Source organism: Urocampus carinirostris, chromosome 9 (assembly GCF_059441175.1).
Source record: "Urocampus carinirostris isolate Australia breed hairy pipefish chromosome 9, RoL_Ucar_1.0, whole genome shotgun sequence".
Classification (NCBI taxonomy): Eukaryota; Metazoa; Chordata; class Actinopteri; order Syngnathiformes; family Syngnathidae; genus Urocampus; species Urocampus carinirostris.
The window spans coordinates 4,395,819-4,409,525 of record NC_142357.1 but is presented as its reverse complement, the minus strand read 5'-3'; the positions used below and the strand labels follow the sequence as shown (position 1 = coordinate 4,409,525).

Below are 13,707 nucleotides of genomic sequence, written 5' to 3'. Positions count from 1 at the left end.
GATCACGGCAGCGGGCAGAGAAAACATATAGAAAGAAATTAACACAGCCCAGAAAATCATTGGCTGCTCTCTTCGGGAAGAAATTGCTGGCTTGCAATACCGTTAGCTCCCTCTAGGTGAAATATATGTTAGTGTAAAAGAAATGCGAAACTCTCGACCTATGAGGTAATAAATGTATAGTTATAAAATAGTTGATATATTTTGGTTAATTTTCAAACCAATGTTGTTTTTAAAGAATTAAGTTTTTTTTTCACCACTGGGATGCACTAAATAAAACACAATGTCCCTTTGGACTAAATATGTAGATCAACTTATATATAATAATATAATATAATGTAAAATGAAGGATATATCATTACCTTAAGTCGTTTTGGTTTTGAAGGTCATCTTGGTTTAAAACAAATAACAGAATATATGATACTATATCAGGTTTAAATTTCACAATCCTTTTATTCAATAAATTTGAGGAGTGGAATTTTTTTCTAAATATGGGTCAGGCTTGTAATTAGGTTGGATGGTGGGTCCTAAAGTCAGACAAGTTGAGAAGCACTGCTCTAAGATGTGTTTCTGAGATTATGCTCTACTAATTGACACGAATGATCATAATGACTGTAATTAATACTTGAGAGCAATGTTCCCTCTAATTTTCCACGGGTCTGAGCGTTCACACAAAGTCGGTGAGCAACGCTTGAAAGAACAGTGAGCAACAGCAATCCCAGCTCGGTAGTCATACCTAAGACTTACAACATTGGTACCCATTGCCTTCCTGCTTGGCGCTCGGCATTAAGGGTTGGAATTGGGGGGTTTGGTCACCTAATGACTCCCAACACAGCAGTTGGGTCTAAAAACCCGGCGCCGATCGAAGGCGACGAGTCACGTCGATAGCTTCGCGTGACAAAATGATTTCCGGTAGCTATCATGTTAATGGTTGATACTGGCTGAATAATAATGAATACAATACGATAATAAATACAATACAATACAAGTGTGGCAACTAAGTCATAATCAAACATGTCCAAAACTTGACATCAAGTTACATTTTGCTGAGTTTCCGGCAATGCAAAATTATTTTTCTCTTTTGAATGAATAGAATACAATAGAATAGAATTTACCTTTATTGTCATTGTTACATAATGGGTTAACATATTGTGACAACGAAATTGACTCATGTACTGTTGCAAAGGTTGTACAGCCTACAAACGTTGTTTGTTCTTACAATTCATTCACAAGATATCCATTTCTTTTTATTTCCTGATATATTTTGTCGCATAATATTAACATTTTGGGGGCTTATTTAGTCGGTTGTAAGATACAGAACTGTACTTAATCATATTTTCTAGTGGAAGTACAATGTTGGCAACAAGATTCACTTGATATAATTGGAAATTATTTGAACGCAACACAAACTTTTTCTTCTTTTTCCCTGTTTTTTTCTACTTTTTTTTATTACTTTAAAATCTCATTGTGTTTATTTTTTCCTAGCTGTTACTTTTTTCTTTTTCTTCTCTATTTACCTTTTTCCCTTTGTTTCTTTCTTTTCTTTTTTTTCTGACTTTTTTCTGAATTTTTCCTTCTTTTTTCTCTTCCTTTTGTTTCATTTTTTCTCAGATTTTCACTACTTTTACATTTTGGTATTTTTTTCATTTTTGTTCTATTCCCCCTTCCTTTGCGTCATTTTGTGCATAATTTTACATAATATTTGGTCATATAGGGATGAAAGAAGCGAAAACAACCTGATGAGCCGTTTAGGACCCGAAAGAGCCGGTTCCTTTTAGTGAACCGAGCCGAAGAAGCCGGTTCTCGACAAACTCTACTAACTTTACTCAACTTCGTTCTACTTCGACTCGACTTCAAAATACCGCATTTAGGACACAAGGCAGGGGGAACCCATGTAATTTTACCTTCATGCACTGTAACTTTGACTTAAATCGCTTCTTAATTAGTAATTTTGATCCCTCATTTTTGTGCGCTGGCTAGATTTTCTTGTGCACTGAGAATGGGCGAGCAGTGCGCAATTGCGCACGCACGCATCTTAGAGGGAACACTGCTTGAGAGGCTTCATACTTCAATAACCGTTTGAAAATCTACAATGGATTATACCCAACCCTGTTTGTATGATGACCACAGCCCATGACTAACCTATCCCTCAAAAGTGCACATATTGAATTACTACAAATGGATTTGATTTGGTTTGGTTGAACGTGTCAAAATATTTATCACTCGCCGATCATAAGTCTCGCCAGCCACCCCCACCGAACACAGCGGGGCTCAAACAGAGCTTTGGATGAAAACGCTGGCTGCTCAATTGCGATAAGGCTGATTATGCTGCGTTCGCGCACTCTTCTCCCATCAGAGTTTTTCTCAATTACGGCACTCTCCGCCCAGTTTAAAGCTTTGTTAGCATTGTGTCACGGCTGAAATCCGTCTATTTTCTCACCTCCAAGACCCTTCCGCTGATGTATCTGCTGCAGCCCTCGCATTTCACACCGTACTGGGCGTGGTAATCCGCTTCACAGTATGGCACGCCGTCCCTGCAACATAGCCATGGAGAGGAATTGGAAAAGTCAAATTAAATGTTTTGTTATTTTATGTACCATATTTTCTGCACGATTATAAGGCACACCCCAAAAAAATAGTCTTTAGTCATATATTTTTCAAGAATTAGGGGCATATAATTGAGACTACAGTAAGAGCCACTGTGTTTATTTGTATATAACCGGTGGGCATATAATGTTTAATCATTTGATAAGTATCTCTGCTAAAGATTACAAAACTTTTTTTGCAATGGGAATTGAAGCCAGATCGCAGTGGCGAGGGCGCTTATACTTTATCACTAGACCAACAGTATTACATATGAGTTATGAAAAGGCATTATGCCTTCTCTCATTATCACACTGTATTTACACTGCCCAAAACACAGATTTGGATAGTGTATTCTGATAGTTTGAACAGTCTTATCACCTTTTCACCTGTGCATCAAAAACCTCTAGGTTTAATATGTTTACGTACGCAAAAAAGCTTGAATAGTATTTTGTTGAAATGCTTTCTTTTTTCTGTTTCTGTCTTTTGCAGAATTACTGACGCATAGGTTAAGAAGGGAAGAGACTGTTTAACCTATCAGAATGCACTAAGCAATTTAGTGTTTTTAAGATAAGCTCTAATGCCTATTCGAATGTCATCTGAAACACTGGAAGTCTAGTGGTAAAGTGTCCAAGCTAGCTACCGCCTGCGTTTGAATCATTTTGCATACAATGTATTGCGATCTTGGCCATCAATAATCATCGTTTGAACAATCAATCATTGCTCACCTATAAACACCTATAAACTATACATTTCCAATCGTATCCACCATATTCGGTATATGAGGCACACTTTCAAATTTTTGGCCAATTTGTGATTTTTAGGTGAACCTTTTAGTCTGGAAATGACGGTAATTATAATTTCTACAATGCAATTATGAAACAAAATATATTTTAATGAAAGCATTGCCATTAGAATAGATAATAAAAGAAAAGTATTGTCTTTATTGTCATTGATATCTCATCTCATCTCATCTCATTAGCTGTACCGCTTATCCTTATTAGGGTCGCGGGGTTCATTGATATCGATGCTGTGAAACATTGTATGCAACAAGATTAGACATGGCTCTCCAGGGTAAAACTAAGACTTTTAGGTGAAAAAAAAAAATACTATCAGGATAAATTGGGAAAAAATACTTACAATGTAGTGCTAAGAAGAAGTTATAATAATAATGCAATGAAAAATAATAGGGCATTGTAACAATATTGCAAGGAAAATAATTGCAATAACGTTAAACAGCAGCAATATGAAAAAATTGGATATAATTCACAAGGTATGTATTTTCACTGTTCCATGAAATAGTATACAGTATATGATTCACAGTTTCATTTAGCAACAACAAAAAGGCAAACAAACAAAATTTGGTCGCAAGATGTATATGTGGTAATGGCCCTGGGGAAGAAGGAGTCTCTGAGCCTGTTTGTCCTAATTTTTAGGGACCTGTAGCGCCTACCAGAGGGCAGAAGATCAAAGAGGTGGTGGCCAGGGTATGAATTGTCCTTTATGGTATTAATGGAATTCAAGCCAGAGAAGTCTTCTAGACCTTACAGAGAGCAGCCAATGATCTTTAGGGCTGCGTTGATTAGTCCTGTATGCTTTTATTGTCCCAGCAAACCACACGGTGATGCCGTATGCCAGAATGTTTTCCACTGTGGATTTGTGGCTTTGGCTCTGAAAGAAGGACACTAGCAGGTTTCAAATATGATATTTCATCTAAACATGCAAAATTGCTTTTGCTACTTTTGCTACTGGCGCCTGGCTGGGGAGCCAATGGCGCGAGGCTACCATCTGCGGGCTTATGACTGAACGCCTCTAAGTCAGAATCCCGCCTAGATGCGTTGATACCGTGGTACCGAGGGCCTTGAGATGTTGCACCGACAGGCACGGCTGCCAAGTCAGCCGCACAGAGTACTGCCTTTCCGATACTGGGCTAGGGGGAGCCCGGATGATGGGAGCCCCCTTTCCAATAAACCGATCACCACTTGTTGTGGAGACCCGGGTGCTAAATGACTTGTAAACGACCTGATTCTGGGTCAGGGTGTCGTACGTAGGCCCAAGTGCTGTAGAACGACAACAACAATTTTTGTTTCCTCTTGAGAACACACAGGAAATAGAGTTGCTGCTGGGCCTTCCCTACCAAAGCCATGGTGTTGGTAGACCAAGAGAGGTTGTCATAAATGTTTACGCCCAGGAGTTCGAAGGAGAGTACTCTCTCCACACAGTCTTCATTATTGAGTGAGGCTAGGTTAGATCTTGACCTTGAGTCAAGTATGACTTTGAGTTTGTGGTGTTGAGTATTAGTTTATTTCCGGTGTTCAGCATCAGGGTGGAAGAGACGTGGCAGCCGAGATTCACAGTCTACGAGATTCACAGTCTACGGAAGGTTGGAGCGAAAGTCAATAATTCAGCTGGAGATGGAGGAGGACAGGCCCAGTTGGGAGAGTTTCTCGACCAGGATCTTTCCGGAACAATGGCCTTTGCATTTTTCTTAATGGTCCAGCTCAGCGTGGAGCGCTGTTAATCTCGTCATCAGTGGAGTGGTTTGTCCTGTAGGCAAATTGATGAGGGTCCAGAGTAGGGGGTAGGGAATCTCTGATATGCTGGAACACCAACCTCTCGAAGTGCTTAATGATCACAGGTGTAAGAGCAACTGGCCAGCAAGTGAAGCATCAGCCCCAACAGTCACCAGTTTGTGGCCCTGAAGTTTCAGATTTTTTTTCTAGACCCTGACACATTCTCTGTAGGTCTTTTGAGGCCACGTGATCCCTAATCCTCCTCGCATATGATGAAATGAAATGAAATGATCTGCAATTATATAGCGCTTTTCAAGTCAATGACTTCCCAAAGCGCTTTACATTGTGCTTCACATTTCCCAATAGCGGCCGTTATCTGTGCAGCCATGTAAGGCGCTAACCTGCTTATTGGGGGTATTGGGGGATTCAGTGTCTTACCCAAGGACACTTCGGCATGTAACACGGACAAGCCGGGATTCGAACTGGGATCCCTTAATCATAAAACGATCGCTCTACCTCCTGAGCTACTGCCGCCCAAATGAATGCATAGGAAAGTATTATCATTGGTTTGCAACAGCTCTGACACTAGGACCTACCGAGCACCCTATCATAATTACCAGCCGCGAGCAAAATCAATAAAGAAAGTTCTACTTCCTAATTTTATTATATGAAAACATTGTGCAGTTTAAACCAGATATACAGTGAAGAAAATAACTTCATGGACTGTATAGTCGAAATTAATTCATGTAAAAAAATGACAAAAATCAAAACAACTTCAAGAAAAAATATTTTAGAGCCTCCTAGTGGTAAAACAACTTTAAAATGTTTGATTTAGACAATAAGCAAAAAAATGTATGCTATATAAACATGCATTTTCAAAAATGCTTTTAAGTTCAAAATATGTTTATCTGACATAAGATGAGGCTCGCCTAGAATTAGCTGAATTAATGGTCATCCATCTTGTTGCTACAGGTACCCCAAAAAAATAAAAAAAGCCCGTAAAAGGCTTGGCAAAAAATTAGAAGGAAAAACATTTTGCGGTTTGGTCAATTTTCAATCCTTTGTAGTTTGTATTTTTCTTTGTGCTTTTTAGTACTAGTTTTTGGTTGCACTACACAATCACGGCACTTAGTGGTGAAGTATTACACACTGCACCTTCTATGCTTAATTAGCTGCATTATTAATAGAATCCAAAAAAAGTTGACTTAAGTACTGTTGCTTTGTCTTTAATAGAGGTGAGATCCTAAGCCCGAGTCTGAGCCCGACCCGAATTTCGGACTGGGTCGGGGCCCAAATGTCAATCATTCGTTTCAATAAAAAACACAACGTGTGGATCCTAAACTAAACAAGAAAAAAAGCACCATGGGGCTACGTGCTAACCACCCAGGAGCCATGCTGCCCTTATTTTTACACCTACTTATTCACACACCAATAGCTAAAGGGGGCCATGCAAGGTGCCTGCCTGCCTATCAGGGGCAGTAGAGGTTCAGTGTCTTTCCCAAGGACACCTAAATATTTAACTTGGGAGGGCCGGCAGTCGAACTCAGTCCCAAGACAAGTACTATACCTCACTAGCTACTGCCGCCCCATAGCATATATCACCTCACAAATAAAATACAAAATTTCACATTTGCTTTAGCTTCGTCCTGCAAATCGCGATAGTTGGTCAGGCTCAAGCTGGCTTGGGCCTTAATACCCAGAGGATTTTTTACTCCTTATTTTACCTCCACTTTAATATAATCAAACCTATATATCATATACTCTGTAGCCATGGTCAACGTATGCAAACAAACTTTACCGCTCTTTTTCTGTAGTGTTGAAGGGCAGGTGTCAACTCAGATTTGCAGGGCATTATCGACATCTACTGTGAAGGATTGTCATTGATCCTGTTATTTTGTGATTCTATTTTAATTTTTTTCGCCTTTTCTTAGCATTTTTTTACCAATGAGAATGCCTGCGACCCACTCAAAATGGGTCCCCAACTCACTTTTGGGTCACGATCCACCATTTGAGAAACAGTGTAATATATAGTTCTTTTTTTATATAGTTTTCCATACTAAACCCACAAAAGTTCATGGACCAATAAATCACTTGCCCGGAGTTAATTATGATATTTATGGTGGCCTTGGTTTATGACTTTGCGACCAACACCGCAGTTTTAGTGTGTTTTCATGCTCACTTGCTAATGTACTCTCCAGTGAGGACCATGTTGCAAGTTCCACATCTGAAGCAGCTGACATGCCACTGCTTCTCCAGTGCCAAGAGAGACTGACCTTGCTTGATCTCTGCTCTACATCCGGCACAGTCTAAAGAAAAAGAGCAAGGAACAAAAATAAGTAGGGGGTCTGCAGGCGGCAGCATTGTATGGGGTTGCGGGGATGGACAAAAGGGAGAAAGAAACAGGATAAAAAAAAACGGGCAGAAGTATCCAGTCGCTGTTGATCTATTTCCTTACAGCAGGGATCGGGAACCTTTTTGATTCAAACAACCATAATAGCGAAATCTTTTTTTTTTTTTTTTAAGAAGAGAGCCATACCTTATATTTCAAGACAAAATTCAGCAAAACCACAAAACCCGCTCTCCAGACAAAATCTAATTTTGCTGCGCATTTGACTTCATTATGTGACGTAAGATTATTTGATAACATATATGAGATAAGAATAATGCCAGAGGCTGCGTACTATATCAACAAATACTATATACCACTCTAAACTTGTCTCCCTCCCACGGTTACTGAAGATCATTGAGGTTCATTTTGAGCTTCATTTTTTTCATAAATAATGGTTTCAAAACAAGGTGCAAGCAGGGTTCTTTTGTAAATAGTATGGCACAAAAAATGAGGATACTGACGTATTTACCTTTGGTGCAGACGGTAATGGGCTGCGGAAGGGACTACGTGCGCTGTGTGCATAGCTCCGCCCAGCGCTACTGCTCAGCCAATCGAATTGCTCTGTGTGATTGGCTGGAGTTTCTTGTTTTTTAAAGTTTGTTCTGTGGGGTTTATTCATAAAGTGTCTCCAAACTGAACATACATTGTTTAATGAGCTTTAAAATAAAGGATTTTTTGTGATATACAGCCAACATGGGGTTTGTTGATCTGAGCCCTTGACTGTAAACTGTATTTGGGACTGTGCCCTTTATATACTGGACCAAACCACCTTAACTGTAAGATTTAAGCTAATTAATCAATTAATATTTAATTATTTTGCCTAACACAGTTTATTTAACCTTTTTGAGCAAAAAATGTGGAGGTACACCGTCCGCTGAAAATTCTTGAAAACTAATTCCAGGACTAGTTTTGTGTTTTTTTAAAGCATGAATTAACATTTTGCCCTAAATTGACAGTATAAAGGTTTATTATTTTTTATTACTTGTGGTGACTGTGGCTAAGGAATAATATCCATCCATTATCTGCACCGCTTATCCTCAGTAGGGTCGCGGGGTTAGGAATAATATATCTTATTAATTTTGGTTAATAATACTGCTTTAATTTGGGATTCTACTACATTCAACCAGTTTTTAGAGTTTTACTGTACAATGGGACCTCGGTTATTGCGGTTAATGGGGACCAAAACCACCCGCGATAAGTGAAACTCCGCGAAGTAGTGGCGATTTTTTTTTTTTTTAATTATTATTTTTTTCAGACCCGGTTAATGGGGACCAAAACCACCCACAAAAAGTGAAAATCTGCAAAGTAGCAAATTACAGAGCGCAAAGCTCTGAAGCCGCGAACGTCGAACCGCGAAGTAGCGAGATCCCACTGTATTCCCAAAAATAACACAAATAATGGGTAATTTGAGCAAACCCCCAAAAGTTTTTATCGTATTTGGTTTTCATAAAATCAAACAAAAATAATCAAAACACGCAAAACTAAGTGCAAGACATTTACTTTGATTTATTATTTTTTGCTATCTTTTATTTATTTTCATTTTTGCACATAATTGCTGGGAATATGTTATTTTCCGATGCAAGTACAACTTAGGCAAGTAGACAAGCACTTCTTGTGAAATGTTTGTCCTTTCATCCTAACATTCTTTTTGACCTTATTCTATTCCTTAGGTGTTTTTTACATGTTGCTCCTGAAGTGCTTACCACGTTTATTCTTGGAACTGGGGTTACATAGTCAGTCTACCTAGCACTGGTGAACTATTTTTAGAACATGTCTGTGGGCACCTCACCTGTCCTCAGGGGGCACCCTGGTGCCCACAGGCACGACTTTGGAATTCATTATGCCGTTATCAATGACTATAAAGTAAATTCTAATTCAAATTCACAAGACCTACATGAGAACAACAACTGGACACATTAGCTTATTGAGCAAATAAAGCCAAGACTCGATTTCTTGTCTGGAAGTGCTGAGAATCTCAGAATTTTAGCATTGGGTTTTGGTGATGATAATGGCAACTAAAGTTGTTGTCCTATTTAGTTAATGTTGTAAAGTGCAATGTACATATAGCAGAGTTTAAATACCACAACTGTAGGTAACATCCCTAAAGAATGCAGAGGGAATTAAATGCCGAAACCATGTCATGATGAACGAATACAATATTGCGTGGAAAACACATATACATTTAAAGTATCCCCATACGATCTCTTAAGCAAGCTTTCATTTTCCTTCTTACAAAACATATTCATGTCACAGAACTTCAGTGGAGCATGCCTCAGGAAAACAAAGTATTGCATTTCCCTCCCAGCAGCATCTCACACTCACTGACAAAGTGATGAACATGCATCTAGGGAGTCATTTGGATTTTGTAATCATGAATGGAGCAATCTGGGGAGGCTAATAATTAAGTCCTGCTTCTGCGTCTTTTGTCACTGCACGGTCAGATAGCATCAGCCAACGTTTTATGAGCAGCACACAAATTAGTTCCTATAAATCACTTCGGCATTGTTGTTTTGCCTTCAAAGGCCCAATACAAGCACACTGTCTCTGTGCGCGAATACAATGTTGAGATATACAAAAAGTATATTAAAACACATAGCACCTCGAAGTTCTAAAACAGAAAAAAATAATATATATCTTTTTAATTTTTGTATATTTTTTTTAAATTTATCTATATATAATCAAGTTTATACTGACCCTGGCCTCTGCCAAAAAAACAATAAAATGTAGCCTGCCAGTAATGTTGACCGCAGTATAAAATACAATTGTACCCTCCAAAAAATTCAAAATTTAACTAGATGATGATAGTTGTGCTTTGGCCACCTAACCCATCTTGGCCTTGGCTTTCTGTGAGAATTTTAGCCCACCCCATTTCCGACATGAAAAAAAAGGTAAGTGTGAATAAAGACTGTTCAAAAAAAATGCCAGGCTGAAAAATTTGCCCTCACATATTTTCAGCTTTACAAAGTTTGGTCAACTCTGTCTCATAAGTTTATGTCATGGCACCATTCACAGGGCTAATCCTTTTTTTTGCAGTTTTGGGATAAAATGAAGCACAAATAGAATCACAATATTAAAATGTGGGTAGGATGAATATTGTGGACACACAAACTCAGTCTATATTTTATAAGTGTACACCATTCAAGTAACTTTTGTGATTGCACCAAAATATGTGGTTCTTTTTTTGAGTGATGATTGCCATTTTTCATACATTTATTGAAAGAAGTTTAAAAAGCACAATTCTTAAGATACTGTTATTTACTTCTGTACAAAAATAAATGAAACATAGATCTATTTTGTCTATATGTGAATTTTCATTTTTACCTGGTATCTTTTACCTGTGAGTGAATTTGCCCATCCTTTAATTATTAACTTCTTTTCCTGAAAAGTGTCCCACTAGAGTGGTAACCTGTTAGCAAGTCACATAAATCTAGCAATATTTAAGGACCAAAGGTAGGGAAGCAAATTGGCATAGACAGAAAAAATGCATCCCAGTTGTAATGCTAAACTGATCCCTGAATTGGAATTTGGAGGCTGACAGTAAAACAATAGTTTGCCTTCTTGATGGTTAGGGTTGGCAGTAAAGAATAAATGATGGGAATATTAAACTCCATCATTCTCACTGGGCGCATTGGTGTGACAGAAACTTGATTAGCTAAATGTGCTAAGTGGGCTAATGGATACATCAAATTAGAGTCTGCAGAAGGCCCCCGTAAACAGAAGGGACAAAGCGAGGCAGACTTACGACTTGGCCCGTGGATTTTGATGGGTTCATTAGGCTTGGCCAGAGAGTGAGAGCAATGCTGGCACACGCAGTCCTTCCCACTGAATGTCACTCTGTCTCCGATGGGGAAAGGTTTACTGTGGACGGGAAACAAACGCAGAATTAGAACATCAGTGCAGGAATCAAGATTCTGCTGAATCAAGAAACTCCAAAAGACTGAAGGAAGTCACACCAGCTTAAGTAAAATTAGTATAATGCAGGTATATATATATATATATATATATATATCTCATCTCATCTCATTAGCCGTACCGGCTATCCTCATTAGGGTCGCGGGGGGGGCTGGAGCCCATCCCAGCCATCTCCGGGCATTGGGCAGGGGACACCCTGAACTGGTTGCCAGCCAATCCCAGGGCACACGGGGACAGACAACTCATTCGCTCATCCACACCTAGGGACAATTTGGACCGGCCAATTCACCTGAAATGCTGTTTTTGGAACGTGGGAGGAAACCGGAGTGCCCGGAGGAAACCCATGCAAGCACGGGGAGAACATACAAACTCCGCACAGGAAGTCTGGAGCTGGATTTGAACCCACGACAGGTTCCATATATATATATATATATATATATATATATATATATATATATATATATATATATATATATATATATATATATATATATATATATATATATATACCAGTATATATATTTTTTATACCAGTATATATATATATATATATATATATATATATATATATATATATATATATATATATATATATATATATATATATATATCCTTATATACGGCGGTGCAGTGGTTAGCGCGTGCATAACACATTTCTGAGATCATGGGTTCAAATCCAGCTACCAGTCTTGATGTTCTCCCCGTGCTTGCGTGGGTTTCCTCCAGGCACTCCGGTTTCCTCCTAGATTCCAAAAACATGGCCGGTCCAAATTGTCCCTAGGTGTGACTGAGCGAGTGAGTTGTCTGTGTGCCCTGCGACTGGCTGGCTACCAGTTCAGGGTGTCCCCTGCCCACTGCCCGGAGATAGCTGGGATGGGCTCCAGCACCCCCGCGACCCTACTGAGAATAAGCGGTACAGCTAATGAGATGAAATGAGATATACCATAAATTCCGGACTATAAGCCGCTACTTTTTTCCCAAACTTTCAACCCTGCGGCTTATTCAGTGATGCGGCCAATTTATGCCAGCGGCACTCAAGTACAAAAGGTCTATATGACAAAGTTTCTTTCCGACACTGAGGAAGACGACTTTGATGGCTTCAGTTCTAAGGAGGAAGATGAGGACGGTTTACCGTGATTTTTACAAGTACGGTATGTTTTTTTACCAGACCCGTTTACTGTGTTGCGAGCGTGTTGCTAGCGTGTTGCTACCATTAACTGCCCTGTCACAGGCACCGTTTGGGATGAAAGTTATATTATTATTATTAAAGCTTTGAGAACTCTCTCGTTGTACCGTCTTTCTTTGTAAATATGTGTTACCCATCTATAATATGTATTTGCAACTGTATATTTTTGTAATGTATTTGTTTGTATTTATTTTAGACACTTATTCTGGTATGTTTTGCACGGGCGAATGAAAAAGGAGGGGCGGAACAAACGCGGGGTGACGGGAAGTGGGGACCGGTAAAGGTGAGGAACAGACAGACCTGTTTGTGGACGGGGCGGACAATAGTGGATATATATTTTTCCCACCCTTACCTTTAGAAATATACACTTTTATTCCTTGGATTACTTTCAACGGGACCCGGACTCTGCAGGTCTGCATCAAACCTTAAGTATCGGTATCATTTTCCGTTCATTTTGCCGGCTGTTATTTTTGGACTGTGTACTTTAATGAAGGACATTTAGTTTCAATCGCGCGACTTAAAGTCGTGTTTGGGTTAATTTTGTATTTGTGTAACATTTTTTAATGTGGGCGCACCTGACTGTATCACCGAGTTTACTGTGCGGACATCACTGCCTTCGACACCGTCAGCACGGCAGCGCAGTGGTTAGCGCATGTGCGGCACAGTTCATGTCTTAGGAACCTCCTGCGTGGGTTCAAATCCAGCTCCAGACTTCCTGTGCGGAGTTTGTAGGTTCTCCCCGTGCTTGCGTGGGTTTCCTCCGGGCACTCCGGTTCCCTCCCACATTCCAAAAACATGCATTTCAGGTGAATTGGCCGGTCCAAATTGTCCCTAGGTGTGAATGAGCGAGTGAGTTTTCTGTCCCTGTGTGCCCTGCGATTGGCTGGCAACCAGTTCAGGGTGTCCCCTGCCCACTGCCCGATGATTGCTGGGATGGGCTCCAGTACCCCCGCGACCCTACTGAGGATAAACGGTGTAGCTAATGAGATGATATATATATATATATATATATATATATATATATATATATTTTTTTTTTTTTTTTTTTTTTTTTTTTTTTTTACTCACAGCAAGACAGACTATGTGGAATAAAGACACCGATAAGTTAATTACATTTACCAAGTAAT

The 13,707-nt window shown here is 39.4% G+C and overlaps 1 protein-coding gene across 8 annotated transcripts in view; it reads right to left on the bottom strand.

Moving 5' to 3' along the window:
- Window positions 1-13,707, bottom strand: part of ablim3 (actin binding LIM protein family, member 3) — a 97,554-nt gene that overhangs the window by 39,431 nt on the left and 44,416 nt on the right. For all 8 annotated transcript variants that reach the window (XM_088344257.1, XM_088344250.1, XM_088344251.1 and 5 more), the window contains exons 4-6: window positions 11,225-11,340; window positions 7,273-7,399; window positions 2,438-2,531 (exon numbers count right to left, since the gene is read on the bottom strand). In XM_088344257.1, the coding sequence (XP_088200383.1) occupies window positions 2,438-2,531; window positions 7,273-7,399; window positions 11,225-11,340 (337 nt within the window). The remainder of the gene's footprint in view (window positions 1-2,437; window positions 2,532-7,272; window positions 7,400-11,224; window positions 11,341-13,707) is intronic.